This window comes from Gracilinanus agilis, chromosome 2 (genome assembly GCF_016433145.1).
Source record: "Gracilinanus agilis isolate LMUSP501 chromosome 2, AgileGrace, whole genome shotgun sequence".
In the NCBI taxonomy this organism is placed as follows: Eukaryota; Metazoa; Chordata; class Mammalia; order Didelphimorphia; family Didelphidae; genus Gracilinanus; species Gracilinanus agilis.
In genome coordinates, this window is record NC_058131.1 from 512,309,344 (window position 1) to 512,329,846 (window position 20,503).

General features: G+C 32.8%; 1 protein-coding gene across 3 annotated transcripts in view; it reads right to left on the reverse strand.

Annotated features, from left to right (window-relative positions):
- The window catches only part of NOVA1 (NOVA alternative splicing regulator 1), a 172,201-nt gene that overhangs the window by 13,431 nt on the left and 138,267 nt on the right, over positions 1-20,503 (reverse strand). For 2 of the 3 annotated variants that reach the window (XM_044665048.1, XM_044665047.1), the window contains one exon: positions 9,203-9,274. The exons of the other annotated variant lie outside the window; for it this stretch is intronic. In XM_044665048.1, coding sequence (XP_044520983.1) covers positions 9,203-9,274 — 72 coding nt within the window. The remainder of the gene's footprint in view (positions 1-9,202; positions 9,275-20,503) is intronic. 3 annotated transcript variants of the gene reach the window in all.

The window sequence follows — 20,503 nt, forward strand, 5'->3', positions numbered from 1 at the left end:
GGAAAAAAAAGAAAGCTCATGGGCTTGATCCTGAACTGACCTGTGCTGGTTAGCCCTTCTAAAGGCACCAACAGTGGCTCACTGCTCCTAAGGCTAACCACACTGGTGCCAGATTTAGCAACAGGGATTATTCCTATTATACCTCAAAATTTCCTAATTTAGAGGACTCATTAGCTTTAGCCACTTTTAGTAGCAGGGATTATGGATGTGTACCATACTGGATCAACTTGATTTTTTTCAATGGGATATCAACATAATGTTTTCTAAGAAGCAGTGATTCTTTAATAAGTTTTAAAATAGGAAACAGCATTTCAGTATCTTATTGTTAAAGGGTAGCTGATAATTTGATATATCAAATTATTATAATTAAGAACACAAAATGGCATTATTCTCATTACATTAATTATTAAGATAACTGAACAAATAACTAATATGAAAAATTACATTAGCATGAAAATAACTGAATACATTGTATCATTTGTAACATAAATTAAGTGCTTAAAGCTTAGTGGAAACTAGAATATTTTTTCTTCTTCAAAAAGTTTAATGAATCTATAATGAAAAATATTTAATGTTTTTAAACCTTTATCACAGGTTCAACTAAAATCAGTTTTCAAGTAAATCAACAAGAGAAATTAAATATTTCTTTTACCATAAGCTATTTCGCTGCAAATGGAATGTAGCTTAATTGAAGTGTCTAAATAAAATTCAATCCTCCCTAAACCCCACAATTATTAGACAATAGGTTAAAACTATACACAAAGAATAGAATCATTATTCTGAAAATCATACTCTGAAAAGTGTGGGAATCATAAGATCATTTCTAGTAGGGTCCTTAGAAGTCACTGAGTCCAACTCTCTTATTTTACAGATAAGGAAACTGGGGCCCAAGAGATTAAGTGACTTGTTTAAAATTATAAAGTTAATTGTAAGATGTAATTTTTGAATGAAGGTTCTCTGACTCTAGAAGTAGTGATTTTTTTCACAACTCACAACTAAAGCAAATTTGTGAAGACAAAATCCAATTCAAATTTGTAAACAACAATTAAAATTGTTTTTTGCACTCATCTTGTTAGGTTCTTTTTCTGGTTTTTTATTTAAGTCATGCCCATTAACTGTGAGTGTTCTCCAAGGCTTTATCCTGAGTCCTCTCTTTCCCTTTCTATACAATGCTAAGTAATTTCATGAGTTTTCACTGGTTTTACTCCACGATCTATTTATCTAGCATTAATCTTTTTCCTGAGCTCTCATCTTGCATCACCAATTGCCTTTCAGACAGACTAATTTAGATGCCCCACTATGACATCTTAAATATACCTTATCAAAAAAAAAAAAACCAAGTCAGTATCTTTTCACCAAAACTCTCTCCTCCTTACAACTTTCCCATTATTGTCAAAAGAAACACTATCTTTCTATTTATCCTTGCTTGCAACTTTTGTGTTATTTTCAATTCCTTATTTATATATCACTGCACATATGAAATTAATCAACAGATGTTGTCATTTCTAACCTCACGGTATCTCCTTCTTTCTGCTTGTGCCATCTTAGAACAGACCCTCATCCCCTTATACTGAGGATATTTTAATGTCCTTCCAATTTGTCTCCCTGCCTCAAATATCTTCCCACTCTAGTCTATCCTCTACTCACCTGCCAAAGTGACTTTCTTTAAGAGCTAGTCTGATTATGCCACCTGCTCTAGCATTCAACAAAACTCTATTGGCTTTCTATTAGCTCCAAGATCCAATATAATTTTTTAAAAAAATTCAGAGCTCTTCACAAATTAAATCTTTTGTTTTCCAGTCATATCATTCCCCACCATTTTATATGATTCGTTAACAATGGTCTTCTTTGCTATTCTTCACATACATGACATTCTATTTCCTGTCTTGAGGTTTTCCCACTGTCTGTCTCTGATGCCTATAATAATCTGTCATTATTCCACCTCTTGACTTTCCCATCTTTCTTCAAGATTCAGCTCAAAATCTATTTTCTGCTGGAGGCCCTTCTTATACTCCCCTCCCCATGCTAATGCTTTTTATCTGAGATCATCTTCCATTTGTATTGTGCATACATGTGTATGTGTATTTATTTTTATGTTATCTCACATATTTGGGCCACTTTAAGATAGCCAACCTGTATTTTTCTTTCTTCATACTCCTAGCACTTAGTCCATAGTAATTACTTAATAATGTTAATTGACTGACTTTGTTCATTCATATCCTTTTATTCCACATTTCATTAGTATCATGTTCCCTAATATTCTAGCATGTTTTCTTCTCTGAACAAATTTTGAAATATTTCCAATTTGAAATATCTTTAAAAACATTTTAAATATATTAATTCTCCTTAAACTTGGACACTACAATTTCCCAATAAATAGTAACTGTTTTCTTCCCCTTTCTGCCTTAAAATAATTTTACTGGACAGGCCTGAGAGAAAAAAACAATGAGTTTTTTTCACATACATTATAATTGTCTTATTGAGTCTATTGAGTGATAATTATAAAGTACTAAATCCTATATTTAGGGCAGCTGGGTGGCTCAGTGGATTGAGAGCCAGGCCTAGAGACTGGAGGTCCTAGGTTCAAGTCCAGCCTCGGACACTTCCAGCTGTGTGACCTTGGGCAAGTCACTTGACCCCTATCGGCCACCCTTACCACTCCTGGGCTAAGGACGGTCCCTAGCCCGGATGAAAAAAGGAGGAGGGTTGGGCGTGGGGCTAGCAACCCCACCCTGTAAAAACTACATCTGCTAAAGAAACTGCAACCTAAAGTAGGGGCAGCTGGGCTAGCTCAGTGGATTGAGAGCCAGGCCTAGAGACGAAAGGTCCTAGGTTCAAGTCTGGGCTCAGACACTTCCCAGCTGGGTGACCCTGAGCGACTGTGTGTCCCATTGCCTACTGGTTGTGGCCCTATGCTCCTAGAATGGAGTCCCAGGATAAAAAAAAAATCCTATATTGCCTATTAGATCCAGAAAGCCTAATCTATTTATTTATATGTATATAAGGACTAAATGCTAAGGATACATCAAAGATACATAATTATTTCTTCAAGGAACTCAAGAATTTTCACACTGAGCACTAAACAATCCAAGAAGAAGTAAATTAGTTTAAGCCAGAAATGGAGCAGGTAAAAACTCCTGAGTAAATCAGTGGAGGCCGCAGATCTATGTACGGTCCTTGTATTTTGAGCCTAAGTGAAATACGGAGATTATTCGATCTCCAAAATAGTAAGAACAGTAACTAGAAAAACAATAAAACAATGCTCCAAAAGACAAAACAAAAACTTGGGCATAACAACTAACCAGAAAAGAAACACAAGATTTCAAAACCAGGTTTGTCATTTGCTATCATACTTAGTTTTTTTGTCTCAGATTTTTCATAAGAAATTTTTATTTTTAGAAAATGCCTTGTTTGGAATTGTTAGAATTTGTTATCATTTATATAGTATAAAAGTACTTTTGTCATATAATTTGTAAGGAAGACTGAAACTTCATTTCCTCGAAACTTGGAAATGTTTTGTTAAACAGCCAGATTAGAAAAAAGTTGGTCCCAATTGCCTTCATAAAAAGGGTGCTTACTTGGCAACTATATGCATGCTGGTTATGTCTATCATATGCCTACTCAATATGTATGCTCATCAGGATCTTTCACTTTTATTAAATTATCCAAATTCCTTTCCAATGTACAGAAGGGGGAAAGAGGGTATCACTGGAATTATATTAAAAATTGAGGATCCAGGGAGAAAAAATATGGTTGAGAGTATATGAACAAAGATTAGACGAGTAATATGTCAAAGGAGTATACTTCAGACCATTTGAATAGAAAAAAGCAATAGATGAGATCATGAAATAGCGTATAAGCAGGGTACAGAGGCATTATGGATTAGTGATAGGTGTCTTGAATTATCCAGCCAAAGTGCTTTCTGACAAAATCAGAGCAGATAATAATTGCTTTATGTGCTGTTATGATAATATCATCTATCAAATGGTAGAGAAACCGGACATTGGAAATTCTAATCCATACCTCTTTCTCAGTAACAGAGGCAAACTAGTAGTAGGGGAGAAGTTATCACTTCCCCTCTAAGATTTTGTAAAAGTAGAAAGAAAAGTCTGGTAGATGTGTACTCTAGGTCTAGGAAAATTCAAATTTCAAAGGGTTCACTAGGATTCCACTGAATAAAATCTACTGGTAAAGTCAATCTAGGATAGGCAAGAAACTCTTACAAATGAAAATCTGATGAGACAAAAATAAATTATTTCAATGGAGTGGAAAAACAGGAGTTGTCTGAAGAATCCAATGTTAATGTCAATACAGGTTATTTATTGGTGCTCTCTTTTATAAAAGTAGAGGCAGAAAACAGGATAAATAGGAATGTATCATGGGTCATGTAAAATTAGTGTTAGGAGTGCTAAAACTCAGAATGAACCAAGAATGGTGAGGAAAGCTAACGACAAAAAAGGGATTACTATTTTCTATGGGAATGGATGATACACTGATAACTGACAAGAGAAAACTTAATTATTATTTTGCTATGTTTTTCTCTGTCAAGAACAATGTCATTTTCACTAGAGATGGCATTACTAAAATGTCTAGCAAGAGTATTGATATTCAAAGTAAGTAGATAAGAAAGCACTGAAATATTTCTGATGAATTCAGATCACCTGGCATGGATTTACCAAATCCTCAGATATTTAAAGAACTTTCAGATATGCTTATGAAGTAACTGCCAATGATATCTGAAAAAGCCTGGAGAATGGGTTAAGTACCATTACAGAACTGGAGCAGTGCAAATATCACAGTTTTCAAAAAGGGAGATAACAAAGCCTATAAGCTATAGATTAGTGAATCTGACCTTGATTTTTGGGGACAAAAAAAATTGAGAGGATTATTAAAGATATTTATAGTAAACCACCAGAAAGGGAAGTGGTGATTACAAAGAAGAGCATGGATTTCTTCTATGCCAGGCCTACTAAAATGGTAGATCAGGGGAATGGTGAACATACATAAACCCATGTGCATATGTGCACATATATGTGTATGTGTGTAATGCCTAGATTTTTGCATTCTATAAGACTTCTTTCCTAATCTCCCTTAACACTAGGGCCTTCTCTCATGATTATCTATAATTTATCTTCTATATATCTTATATGTATAGCATTGTATTCATGCTATCTCTCCTATTAGGCTGTGAGCTCCTTGAAGGCAGGGCAAGTCTCTTGCCTTTCTTTGAATCTCCAGCACTTAGCACAAGATCCAACATGTAATGGGCATTTATCTAAATGTTCATTGATGGAATGACTAAATTAAACATCTCATACTCTTCTGGTGGAAAAAATATAGGGATGAACATCGGGAGATCACACAATCAAACTTGTTAACTACCCACAATCAAAGAACAGAATCATTAACAGAGCCCTGGTCACTTGGTAGGTGCCATAATTTAGCCCAGTGCTATTTAACATATTAAACAATGATGTGGACAAAGGCAGAACTGGCAGGCTCATATTTGCAAATGACACAAAACGGGAAGGGTTATAGAGATAAATAAAAAATCTTATACTTGTGTTCAGAAAATTAACATGACAAGCATGCAGTGAGGGAGGGATGGTTGTTTGAAAAAAATCTAGTGGTTTCAGTGAACTGTCAGCTCAACATGAATCCACTCATTGTGATTTGGTGGCCAAAAAAGTTAACCTTGGCTTGGAACACTGGCAGAGCTTTCAGGAATTAGGAGGTGACAGGACTTTGGCACTCTTCCATAATTTGACCACATCTGGAATATTGTTTTCAATTCTAGGCATCATAGTTTAAGAAGGACCATGCTAAGTTGGAAAATATATAGAAGACAGCAATCAGAATATAGCTACCATTTAGCATTTGACACATATAAAAGTGGGATAAGACTTTTTTTTTCTATTTGACTCCAGAGAACAAAAAGAAAAGCAATAGGTAGAAGTTGAAAAGAAGTAAATTCAAGCTTAATACCAGGAAAATCTTCCTATAATTAGAGTTATTAAAAAATGTAAAGGTAGTCTGAAGAGGTGGCCTTTATTTCAACTAAGGTCTTAAAGCAGAGAATGGCTTAATCTGTCAAATACTACAGAGATTGTTTTTGAGGCTCTAAATATGAGAACTGATATAGTACTGAACAATAAAATATAAAAAAAGATTTGTCCTATGACTACAAATCCAGTGTCCATTTCATCTAGCCATTGTTCCTTTCACATCAAATGCAAATATTTTTGATAAGTCTATTACTAAATATTTTCTCAAATGAAAAATTTTGTGCTTCAGAAGCACTCTTTATAAGTCTATTCTAGACATTCTTTAAGCAAATATGTCAGAAAAATTCTGACTATTCGTAAAAAATAAATTAGGAGGTCTTTTGGTTGAAAAAAATTCATAAGAGAATACCTTCCATTACTGAACAGCATGGAAACTTTGATGTTCTCAGTTTTGACCTGGGCTGGTTCAACTCTTCCTTAGAGTCTGGTGTTCCCTTACTCCAAGGGGCTTACATTCAGGAGTTAGTCTGGATACCTGATTTGTTTACTGCTGCTTGAAACTCCTTAGCTCAAGTGATCCACCACCCTGTTAAGGGGCATTATCAATATGTGTTACCATACCAAGAAACAATTTTCCCTTCTGAAAATATTTCATCCCTAAATTTTGTTTGTTTGTTTGTTTGTTTGTTTGTTTTTTTTTAAACCCTTGTACTTCGGTGTATTGTCTCATAGGTGGAAGATTGGTAAGGGTGGGCAATGGGGGTCAAGTGACTTGCCCAGGGTCACACAGCTGGGAAGTGGCTGAGGCCAGATTTGAACCTAGGACCTCCTGTCTCTAGGCCTGACTCTCACTCCACTGAGCTACCCAGCTGCCCCCTCATCCCTAAATTTTGATAAAAATTAATGCAATAAAAATATATGACCATCAGTCTTTTAAAAAATTAATATTTATTTTTAAAAACTTCATTTTCAAATTTTCTTCTTTTCCACAGGTAATCCTCCCTCATCCTTTGAGAAGGCAAGCAGCATGCCTGACTTTCTAATATTTATAATTGCTTATTAAAGAAATTCTGACATGTTTATGGAATTCATGTTGAATTCCATTTCATGTGACAGTTCCAGTATAGAGTCACTTTAATACATTGGAGTTAAATACTAATCACTAGCTATAGTTGGGCAACAACTATGTCATTTAAATCTCAAATGAACATTTGAGACTTAGATGCATGCATTATCACATGCTATAAAATTACCTATAAAAGGAGTTATATGATCATATATGACACTAGGAAATATTGTGGTTAATAAAATTACAAACTAATAAGAACATTAAAGATGAATAATAAAAACAACTTCTTGATACAATGTTCTTATATCCCTTTCCTTTATATATTGTTTAATATCATATAAAAGATATTCTGCTCATTTGCCTAAGAACAGAAGAATAGAGGTTAAGAATGAAATAATTCATCACATTTAATGTATATCCAAGGATAGAATGATAGAAGCATATACTATTATTATTATTTTTAAAATAATCTAACAGCTTTCTTTTAGGGATAAGAAATTATTTTTCAACTATGCATTATAACAAAAATGAATGCAAACATACTAATGACTATATTTGACTAAACTAGCAGTAGAAAGACATAAATGACCATTTAAAACAATTTAATAAAACAAATAAAAATTTAAGGAAACATAATTAATATTGTTATTTGAGTACTTATATATTTCTTAAATTCTAAGACCAGGTACTTTTTGTACTTGAAAGCTTATAGAGCACCCTAAAATAAACTGCATACTAAGATATGTAACTCATTAGCTAAAGTAAGTGAAAGCAGACACCATACTGAAGGGAATTTTTGTTGTTTAATTTTTTGAATAATTTCTGACTCTTTGTGACCCCTTTTGGAATTTTCTTGGCAAAGATTTGGAGAGGTTAGCCATTTTCTTCTCCAACTGAAAGGAATAGGGCTACATAGAATTTGAGTTAAATTACTTACACCATAGTTCTTGAGATCTTAAATTTTGTTTTCAAATATTTTTGAACAATCTTGTGTTATGGAATTGTAGTAGAATCAGCTATACAATTTAAAAAATCCATTCAAGAAACACAAATTTATAGTCTGCATATTTTTCATAAGTATTGATATTTTCAATGCATTGTTAGATTATATAATGCTAATAAAATATATTGTGAATTATCTATGCAAAAAATTTATGAGCACAGCAATTTTCATAGGATTCAAGTTAAAGGAACTTAATTTTTTATCACCAATGAATGATTTGCAATTAAATAGAAATAAAAATTCTGAATCTAGAGAGTGAGTACTTATTCAGATTAAATCAAAATGTATATGGAAGAGAATTTTTTTAATTATAATTATATATTACTAAAGATTCATGAAGAACAAAGTCAGTATAAATCTGGATGTTAAGAGATGAAATGAATTGAAATTTTACATTAAAATGCTAAAAGCAAACCAAACCAAAACAAACAAACAACCAAAAAACCACACACACACCAACCTAAATTTATAAGGAATAAACTATATACCACAATTTAAAAAAAAACAACCTATTTTATCAGAATATTTGTAAACATTCATTTTGCTATTCAGTAAATATAGCAAATAGTACTAAGCTCATAACAAAGCATTAGTTATTAAAATGCTCAAAATAATTTTAATTGTTTCTGTTTTATTCATTATAAAAGCCACTTTTCCAACTACATAAATAAATTTTCACAGTAAGATACACTTTAGGTTTAAAGCATATTTCAATCTCATTGACAAAAATATGAACCTCCTGGCACAGTTATTTATATATTTAAAAATGATGTGCAGGAATAAACTTTTCTTAGGGCATGAGAAATTCTCAGACTATATAAAAGGAAAAACTATTCACTGAATTGCCCTTTTCAGTAGCTAAAATTTAATGGGGGCGGGCACCCTGCTTTTGAATATATTTATTTTGTCAGGAGATTCACAATTCAAATAAGTTGCCCAAAATTTTACTATTTGTTTCACGAAATGTGAACTTTTAAATTATGACACTAATATCTTTGATATCTATGATCATGGGTGTATACATGTGAATGAACGAATAAATCCTTAACCCACCATATCTTTTTCTCCAGTTTGCAAACGATCACCCGTGAAAAGTATGGTGTAGATGATAGGATGATACTGTACCTGATTGGCTCTGGAGGTGGTCATGGGATCAGATGGAGAGGACTTGGTGGTAGTTGGGGAAGATGGCAATGTCTGGGAACAAAGCAGTTCAGGAGCAAATCAACCTTTATAAGCCTTAAACTGATCATTTAAACAAAACAAAATAAAATAAAATGTAATATAACGAGAAAAGAATCCTAAGAACAAAATCATCTCTTACTCATTCGAACTTAATGGAATTTAAGGTCAATTAAGTAACTAATGCATGTAAATATGCATGCATAAGCATGTAAAAACAAATTAATGAATTGAAATCAAGATGGTGATTGGGAGAAATTCACATGAGTAATAATAAGAGGTATCCTGACCATATTCATGGACTGTAGAATATTTTCTTTCCCCTCTGGCCTTCTTGGGGGGAAAGAGAAAATAAAACAAAAATTCCAACAAGTTCAATGAGCACACTTCAAAGAATACTTCCAACAATCAACACAATGTCTGAATTTTGAAGAAATGGTGAAATGAAGTTTATTTTTGCATAAAAATATCCACTTTTCTCATCTGTTAAATATAACCAACAAGTTGAATTGATGTTAATTTAGGGTTGATATCTAATTACAATTACATTTTAGCTACTGAGTTCTTGATAACAATTTGTCTTCTAAAATCTTAATTGATATTTTAATAAAGAGCCATGTGTGAAAATGTAAACATTAATCTCATGATGTTTGAACCTGCAGCCAATGCCATCCCAAAAATCATTACAATATGTTTCCTTAAAAGACAATTCATTTGGGGCAAAAAACCCCATTAATAATGAATTGTAGCAATACCTTATGGTTTAAAAAAAACCCGCAAATATAAAGTAGGAGTTATATTTGTTTCTTGCTTTGTCTAAATGCACGTATATACTACATAACATAATATTATGAACTAAAATATTTTGTTAGATCAAAGAAACAGCAATATCTAGCTCATAAACATAAAAATCGTATTCCCAGAACATTAGGTTTAACTTAACAGATATGGTGATAGATTATCTAATTTCCCCTCAAAATTACTTAAACATGCCTGGTACAACATATATCTTTCCCATTAGATTCAACTCTGTGTTTGTTCATATTTAAAATCCATATCTATATCTATATTTATACACATATATTTCTAGTATGATTTATGATCATACAAATATTAACCAAAATAACACAGACACATGGAAAAGCTTAACTTTAAAAGTTCAGCTGATAATCTTAATTTCCTTAAAAAATAAAAAAGTTTAAGTGACATGAAATAAAATAATTATACATTTAAATGATCTGATTTTCTTTAGATATATGCACATGCACATCTATAAGAATAAAAGAGAAAAAACTCATAGGCTCTAGAATATGTTTAATTTAATACTACTTGGTAAAAAATGATTGGATCTAGACAGGGTGAGAAATATTTTCAATAGATTTCTTATTCAGTGTGTCTCCTCAAGGCTAGAATGTCATAAATTATTAGTGCATAAAAATTCACTGATATTAGATAAATTTGAAGATGGGGGATTTTGAGAGAAATAAGTCCTGACATTCTGATTAAATTTAAGATTTTAGATTATAAAAATAAAAACCTCCTAAAACCATATAAAATGAAAAGAAATAAACTTAGTACTTAAATCTGATGTTCACCTTAGTGAAAACCTGACTATTCTTAAAAAATGCTTTCTTTTATTTTTACTTATCTTTTAAGAAATATCACTAATGCTTATTTCCAATGTAGATTTTATTTGAGTGATATGTCAAAATCTTGGCAATGCTAAGGCTGAAATTTTTCATAGAAAATTTTCCACTTGCATTATGTATGTATGTATGTGTGTTTATAGACACAAATATTTCAAATGGATTATTTTGTGAAGCATTTCTCTGTTTTTCTATTCCATATAGTATGTAAGTTCTATAGCACAGGTATATTTCTGCCACTGTGGAAGATAAATAAGGAGGTCTTCTGTTGTTTCTGCAATAATTTAAAACATGAGCTCTTTATTAAATCAAGATTATAAAGTACTTAAAAATGAGCTCAGTTGCTAAGTAGTGAAAAAGAGTCTGTAGAACTGCTTCACAAATTTGTTGAGACTCAGTCTTCTAAATAGGTACTTTACTCAGATAAGGCCTATCTAGTCTTTTGTGCTACTTTACTTTATTGTCATGATAATTCGCAACCCTAGTACTAAAGTTAGCAAGTCTACATATTTCTTAAACCAGTATAAGAGACTCAACAGTGAATGATGTCCTTTAAGGTCAGTGTAAGCAAAAAATCAACTGAATAATGGCTTGCCCTCACAGATGGAAGAAAGAACTAGATTATTATGAATAATCAATCATTGATAAATTGACAAATATAACTTAGAGGAAAATGGGAAAAAAGTTAATATGGGATATAGTTGCTATAACTATTCCCATAGTTTCTGCTCTCTCAAGCCATTGCCTATTAGTAATTTTAGCTTTCTTTTTTAGATAAATTAGTATCTAGCAATTTGTTTATAATTATCTTTAGCAGAAATTCATTTTCCCTAAATGAGTACTTTAATTATGATTTTTTCTGTTTTGCTTGATGAGAAACTGTGTATAGAACATTCTTGTAGAAATATGATATAAACCACATTTCAAAAATGCCTTTACTAATTTAGTTGCCTTGTGTTTTATTTACTAATGGTAAATACACTAGGACTTGTATCCTAATTGAACAATAACTAAACTATATATAATTTTTTCAGTTCAAATTTACAAGCAAACATGAAAAGTCACGTAATGATTGCTATTAACTTGATAGAACCAAATTAGTTTATTAGTTAGAAGTAGGAGCAAAATTTTGGGTGATAAAATAAAACCTTGATGAAGTAGAATACAGCTTGCCAGAAACTTTAATTAACCAGATGTCTAACAATGAAAACTGATGCTAAAAAAATGTCCCAAAGGCACTGCAACATCTTAAATGAGGAAAGTTTAATTTATGTTTACTATACCGCATGAACTAAAGCAACTAACATATATCCTAGAAAGGTTTTCACTTAGGGTTAAATTTTTTTTAATCTTTTTTTTCAGTTACAAAGAAAATTTAATTAGCCCAAACGCTGAATTCTCAGAGCACTCTAGTTTATGTAGGTGTTTTTGTTTTATTTTGTTTTGAAATTGCATCTCACATTGTTTTAGTTAGGGAGCAAGCTTAATAGTTTTACTTAGGTCTCAGATAAGGTTGCAGTTTGTTGTATTCCTTAATTATTTACATATTATAACCCTCTATGAAATGAAAGATATTTGAGGATTGAACCTATTTTTCTTTTCTGTCTTTATACACTTGACACCTGGCTTGCAAACTTCCAGACAGGTGCTTAATAAATGCTTTGTGAATTTGGTATAAGATGGATATGGCTTTCCACATTTCCTTCCTATTATAGAAGTTATCAATTGACCATGTTAACAGCAACCCCACCTCCTTTTTTTAAAATCAAATGGAGCAAGATTATTAAACAAAATATTTTTTAAAAAGCCTCTACATTTTATAAAACATCATAAACTCAAAACAAATGTATTATGAATATATTAGTGAAATTAAATACTTTTTCTACAAAGCAAAAAAGGACTACCACAGACACTTAGCTAATTAAATGTTGGAAAAATAAATGAGATTCAATATTTCCAAGGCATTCCAGCTTCTTACTACTCATAAAGACATTAAAAATTTGAAAACAATGTGCCAGTATTTTATAATTACCTTAAAGAAATGAGGAGACAGGAAATATTTTGAACTCAATAATTTCATTGAAAAATATTTCAAAACAAAAAAAACTCTAAAATTCTTTATACATGCACACATAAAGATTGCTTTAAAATGTACCTTGTTAACTACAAATAGCAAATGATAGATGCCTTTGTTCTTCTCTTGCTTGAAAAGCTGAACAGAAAAATCTATATAACACCTTTTGTAACAGCAACAGGAATGACCATTTAAAAATAATTTTACATGTAAAATATCTACATTTGTATAGTTTGAATTTTGATTTGGTGGCTTCAAGTTAAATATCAACTGAAGATACAAAATATTTTATTCAAATGTGGCATATTTCATATCTCATAAATAAGGAGAGAAATTTATGTATATTCTCAACATTTTATTAGGTTTACATTTCTTAAAGGATCACATTTTTATAATTAAAAACAATATATAAGAATGATAGTTATTTTTTAGGCCTATTTATTTATTGTATCCATTCAAATGAGTAAGCCTAATACACTTATCTGCATGTCTTGAATGACTATTGAAGATTTATGCTTCAGATACTTGAAAGGTTGAATTACCTATTAGAAAAAGTTTGAAGAACTTTATTAATTTAAATAACTAAACAAGTCGAATTAAAAAAAAATTAGAGGCTTTTGCAATAGGTGAGCTCTTGAATGTTGAAGTTATTAAGTTTCTGGGAAAGAGAATTAGAAAGTGATTAGAAATTATTGAATGAATTCTTATTAAGAACATAAGTTTTCCAGAGTGAAGAATTTATATTATCACTCCAGTGTTTCTATAACTGTTGCTCATGTATTAAATAGCAAATTTGAATTCTAAAGCTGGCTTTACTACTGTGTGACTTTAGTTAAGTAACTTTATTTTAGTTGGTTTCTGTAGTTCATTGGGAAGATAGATCTCTCTAAAAATAAATGCTAAAATACGTGAATACATCACAAATAAAGATGCTCTAGTTTTTAAATGCGTTTACTTCTGCTTTTAGTTATGAGGAAAAAGCTAAAATTTGAAATGTTTTTAACAAGCCACAACATTCTGTTCCACTACAAATTTACAAAGTCTAACTTCCACTTAAATGGGCATTCACTGCTGCTTGGAAATCCTTTTATTCAGCTTTTGTTGTTCCTTATCACACTGCCACAATGGCTTTTTCAAATCTTTTCCACTCTCCTTAAGTTCTGTATCTAATCTTTTTCTCTGTCACTTCTAGATGATGACCTCGCCAATTACTTTACTGAGCTGAAAACTGTCTCTGCCATGACCTCCTTCACCTTCTAATCTCAATAGCTTTATATTTCTATCTCTACAACCACCCACTCTCTCTTTTTTTTTTTTGGAACTAATCTCAAAAGAAAAGAGAAAACTTTATACTAAAACTAAATATAGGTTATGTCCTGGATCCTATCCATTATTCTTTCCATTTCCCATATTTTAAAAATCTCTTTCCAATGTTCATCCTGTCTTCAAACAGACTTCCCTCTTCTTAAGGAACAACAAAATACCTTAAATTTATGATGGATCCTTTTAACCCTTCTATCTACCTTACTACTTTTTAAAAATTTCAAAATATTTAAATGAGTAGACAATAATACTGCTTCATTTTCTCATTACCTAGAACTCCAATAACTCCCTAAAAATCTGACATCCATTCCCATGAAATTTACCTTGCTAAAAATATATAAGGATCTTCTTCTTGGGATATAGCCTATTTTTTCTCCTCAAACATTACTCTCTTTGATCCTTCTTTAGCATCTGTATTCTTTACCACCATCTATTTCTTAAAACTGCCTTTGTTCTACCTCCTTAATACTGCACATACTTGAGTTTTCTTACAGTTCCTTAACTACTTGTCTCCTTTTCTTCCTTCCATATGTTATGCATGTATTTTCTAGGGATTAGAAGTTTTCTCGAATCTTTTCTTTTTCTCTAGATGCTTTCCTTTGATGAGCAGATCCACTGTCATGAATTCAACCACAACTACTACCCAAATAATTATTAGCTGTGTTGCTAATTCCAAACTCTCAAACCAGCATCTCCAACTAACTGACAACTCCACCTGAGTATTCTCCTGACAAATTAAATATCAATCTATCCAAAGCTGAAATCATGATTCACCACTACCAGTTCCTCCTTGACTATCCTTTTGAACACCATTTATTCATCTAAACTCAAAACTTTGGATGTAAAAGACATAAAAGAAAAGAAATAGTAAAAGATAGTTCTTAGTCAGCCCATGATTATATCTATTTTCCCTTTGAAATATTTTTTAGATTCATCTCCTTCACTTCATTTTCATTGCTGTGATTCTAATTTCAACTGGCAATGAAGATGAAGAAATGGGTATGAGAAGGCATAGTGACTGGATTAATACCATCGCTGACTAGTCCTGTTCTTTTATCCTCTCTTTCCAAATTTTTTGTTATGATCCTAAGTTCAAATAACCATCATTTTCATGTTTGCATCTAAACCTTAGGATTCTTTCTCTTCCAGTCTATTCTGTCCTTGAAAGTGAATTTCTCAAACTAAAGGTCAATGAGCTTGGCAAAAATCTAGAACATATTTTAAAAAAAGGATGACGTGAGAATTTAGGGAAGTGATGATGATGAATCAACATCTTTTTCAAGAATGAGTCATACTAAACTCATGCCTTTTTTTTTTGAAAGAGTAATTACATGGAAAGATCAGGAAAAAAACTTTTATGTGTAGCGCATCTGAACTTCAGCAAACATTCTCCAATGTTTTTAACAATATCCTTTTGGACAAATAAACTGAGATATAGGATGGATAAAAATAGAATTAGCTAGATTGAAAGTTGATTGGAAGACCAGAACAACACAATAGTAATTACTGTGACAGTGCCAATTTGAAAAGTAGTCGCTCCATTTACAATGCCAAAAGGCTGATCACAGTGTTTATTTCAAAAAACATTTGTTATCAATGACCTGAATGAAGGTCCATGATATTCTTACTGAATTTTAAAATAATAAACACCATTTTGAGGCTGATAGAAAACTAACTCACAAGAAGGAATTATTATAATCACAAACATCTGGGTATAACAGGATGGGTATTCCTAATAATATATTTAATAGGGACAAAGATAAAATCCTATACTTTGGCTAAAAAAAATTGCAAAGGAAGAGTATGAGGGGGCAGCTAGGTGACTCAGGTGATTGACAACCAGGCCTAGAGATGGGAAGTCTTGGGTTTGAATCTGACCTCAGACACTTCCTAGTTGTATGACCCTGGACAAGTTACTTAACCCCCAATGCCTAGCTCTTACCACTCTTCTGCCTTACAACCAACACAGAGTATTAATTCTAAGACAGATGGTAAGGGTTTTTATTCTAAAACAAAAAGGAAGCAGGGAAGATGAAGGTTTCACAAGTGGTTGCATTAAAAAGATCTAGGGATCTTAGTAGATAGCAAACAAGTCAACAATGGGACATGGCAGGCAAAAATGCTAACATTATCTTATACTACCATGGCTCTTTGAACTCCTCAATATGACATTCCTTCTAATGATGTAGATCACAAGCCATCCTTCCCTACCCATCTAGGGTGATGTGATGCTTTCCATGTTTTATATGTTTTACATGTTTTCCCTTAAATTCAACATTTGCTGGGGAGGAGGGGAGAGAAGGACGCCTTCTCATATTTCTTTGACATTATGTTGCTATCAATTAAGCAAATGGGCTGTATGTGAGTTATTTCTCACTCCCTTTATATGACAAGCCCATCTTTTTTTTTTCCAGTCAGTCCTCTGATGGTATCATTCATTCATACTACTTGTCCTACATAATTCCTCATTTATAATGTAACAATTAAATCATATGATTTTACCTAAAATTCAAATGTAGCTGTGATCACTCAATCTATCCACAAGCATATAAGTCTTTTTGTGCCAGGCAATGGCATATTTTATGAATATGGATGTTCTCTCCAATGATTTAGATTATAATCCATCCATGCTTGCCTAATTTGTGGGACTCTTCTCCATGTTCTCCCATTAAGTTTTGGCACAGAGGATACAAGAAACATGCTGGTGGCCTTCTTTAATTTCTCTTGACACCATGAGACCAGTGGAGTACAAGAGCTCTCTATCAGTTATCTCTTGTTCTTGCCACATGGGTAGTTTATTTTCTTTTTCAATCATACATTTCTTTGATGGCAGGCTTTATTCTGCTTTCTTTTCGGGGAAGGTTGGCAGGGGGATTTGCTTGTTATTGGTCATATGTTGTAGCTTACTTATACCCAAAATGTATCTGTCCACTTGCCATTAGAGGATGGATTCTCATTTTTAATTCTTTAGAAGTTACAGGGTTCTATGACTCACAGTTTTAAAAAACACAGGTATGTGTTGAAAAGATGGACCTATATTTCTGGGAAAAGTTTAGGATCATTAATGGAGTGTTGCAGTTCCCCAAAGAAAATTCAGCTTATGCTCTGTTTGCTTAATTCTGAGTTCAATCCATTGTTCATTTGCACTGTTTGTCCTAGATAAATTAGCAAAATGTGGAGCTAAACTTGGGCTTGAGTCTGAATTCTGCCTCTGACACTTAACAATCTGTGTGGTCTTGGGCCAGAAAAGCATGAGGTAAAGTCCTAAGCTGAAAGGAGAGGATGAGGGCAGGGAGCCTTGAAGAGAGATGAAAACGTCTGGGCCAGCCATTATGCCGAGGATAGAAAATTGATTATGGACGTATACAAGGATTGCCTTGCTAAAAGGAAGGACTGGTTGTGAAACTATAACAAAAATCTCTAGTAGTTTGTCAACAAGTTTTTGTGGAAGGGAGGATGATTCAGGATAGTGTAATTGGATCTAGTTCACTAAGCAAGTAGGAAAGGGAAGGGAGAAGAGCATAGCTCACAGGGGCAATGATCTAGGAAAGAACTGGCGGGTAAAGTTTTGGTTTTAGAGTCAGGTGATTGAAGGTTATGGGGATGAAGTATATGTTATGGAAAGGTGGAATTATAAAAAAAAAGATTACTATCAAATAAAGGAATCTGGGTCTTCCAGAACATAGAAATGATTCAATTATGAATGATATTGATGAATGAATATTAATCAAGAAGATCAAGATGAGGATCAAGGATATTAAGATCATGCATCATTTGTAAGGCTAAGGAAAGGTGGGGGAGTAGATTGTGAAAATCTTGTAGAATGAGGAACTGGCAGGTTAGAATATTTGAAGGAACACCAATATGTATGCTGAAATATCCTATTATGAAAGCAGGAATTATGGTTGAAAGAAAGACAGTGAGCCAGATATTAAACTTATTGAAGAAAGAAAAAGACTGTCCTGGGGATAAAGAAATAATGGTCACCAGAATCTGTACTGAGCAATAAATTTGAAAAGTGTAGACTTCAAGCAGGGGAGATTGCTGAAGAATGGGGTAGAGGGAGATTCTGTAAAGTGAAAGGGGGATCCAGCTCCTTAATGACTAACTAGTCATAGGGATCATGACAAAGTGTAATCAGTGTTAGAAAAGAGGGGCAGGAATACAGCAGTGTCATTAGGGGGGAATCATTTCTCTGGAAGTTACAGAAGAAAGAAGGTGGGGAGGAAAACTTAAGATGAAAGTATGTTTGTTTACTATGGAGCAAATAAAGTTTGTTAACTATTTTGTGCAAAGCATAGTAAAAGGGGCAGGTAGATTTGGGGATTATAGGGTGGGGAGGAGAGTGGAGGAGAATGGGATTAAGGGAAAAGGTATTTGAGGATAGGGAAGTAGGTAATAAAAGATTTGGAAGCACAATGATGCTACTACTGAAGAATGCAAAATGCTGAGCATCTGTGGTCCAAGAGAGAGGGAGGAAAGTGGTTACTATTCAAGGTTTTCTCTTGAGCCAAAAGTTCTCTCTACTAGCCTTGTGCTTGATATTTTGTGATGGTATGTCCTGTCTTTTGAATCCCCACAAACTACCTCACATTAGGTAGGAGCACATGAAGGTACAGACTGGGGAATATGGTCAGGAGACAAAAGGTGGGATTAGAAGGTGGATTTGGTTAAATGGGCTCTAAAGCCACAGAGAATGCCCAAGTAAACAGACTAGATTCTTGGCTAAATTAGGGCATACTGGGAAGGTTCTGTAGGGAATGCACAATAAAGAGGTAATTGGCTAGATCTCATTCAAAGACCACTTGCAAATAGACCCCTGTGCTCTATAGGAACTGAGCTAAATTATGAACCTCCTTTCATTCCCCAGAATCTAAGGTGGTACAAAGTAGGGGGAAAGATGATTAGGCCTCCTATGTGTTGGGGGAATAAATCTGTATAATTGTGGTTATCCCTTTTGAAATAAATATTTCTGTGTAAAAGCTAAAAAAAAAACAGAAATCAGTTTCAAGAACTGATGATATGAATTTTGAAGAAGAAAAACTTAAGGATTTATCTGTTGTAAAAGGTTGTCATATAAAAGAAGAACTAGACTTGTTTTATTTGGGCACCTGAAAGAAAACTAGAAACAATGAAGCTGGTTGGAACATGGAAGCATTGTTTGCAATTCCAACAAGAGATGCTTTAAATTCAACACAAGCAAGAACTTGCTAATAATGAAGATTGTCTAAAAAATAAAACTACCTGCTTTAAAAGGTACTCAGTACTTATTATTATAGTTCTTGAAATAGAGCCTTGTTATAGATATTAAAAATATCCTGCTCCTATTTAGGCTTAACTTGCTTAAAAAAATAAAGTCCATTCCAATTTTGACATTCTATGATTTTTTCTGATCATCACCAGATTATGCTTTAAAATGTTCATGGATTTGTGATGTCATTAATGGAAGCATTTTTCAGCTATTGGTGTAGAAGAATATCCCAGCCACACTTTTCTGCTTTTCTTTTTGTAAAAATAAATGAAAAAGTGTTTCATGAAATAATAAAGGACCTATCCAATGCAAAAGGCCTTTTTCTAGTGTAATACTCAGGCTATTAGTAAATCGCTCATTGTCAAAACATGTCTTATCTCTTTGTTCATATATGTTCTTGTTCCATTAGTGTCATAATTTGTAATGGGTTATACAGCCTTATGCTTACCATGCATCTTTTCATTGTTGTTGGGTCACTAGTTATTACAATTCTTCTGACTTATATGATTTCGTGATCTGAGGTCAAGTAGCAACACTGTCAGGAAAATTCACGTTTAAAATATGGGCTTTTATTATGGAGCAATTTTGGGTCATTGACCATGATCCAATCCCTTCTGTTTAATTCTTTGTCTAGATTGCTAGTCACGGGCAGAGACCTCCTAAGTTATATGTATGGAAAGACTAGCTCAACTAGCTCATATGTCAAAATAATTTAGAGGTTTTTCATGTTTCTTGACTTTCCTATGTGGAAGTTCCTATGTGGCTTCCTATGTCTTTGAGAAAATGGTATAGGACTATAAAGCTGGATTCAATCAAGTATAGTGCTATCCTTAAATTAAAGCATGAGTTAAACTGTCACTACTGAACACCTTTCCATTCGGATTCTACAGAGAAACTGGTAAATATATTACTAAATTAAAATATCACTAATTAATGCTTCAATTAATTTA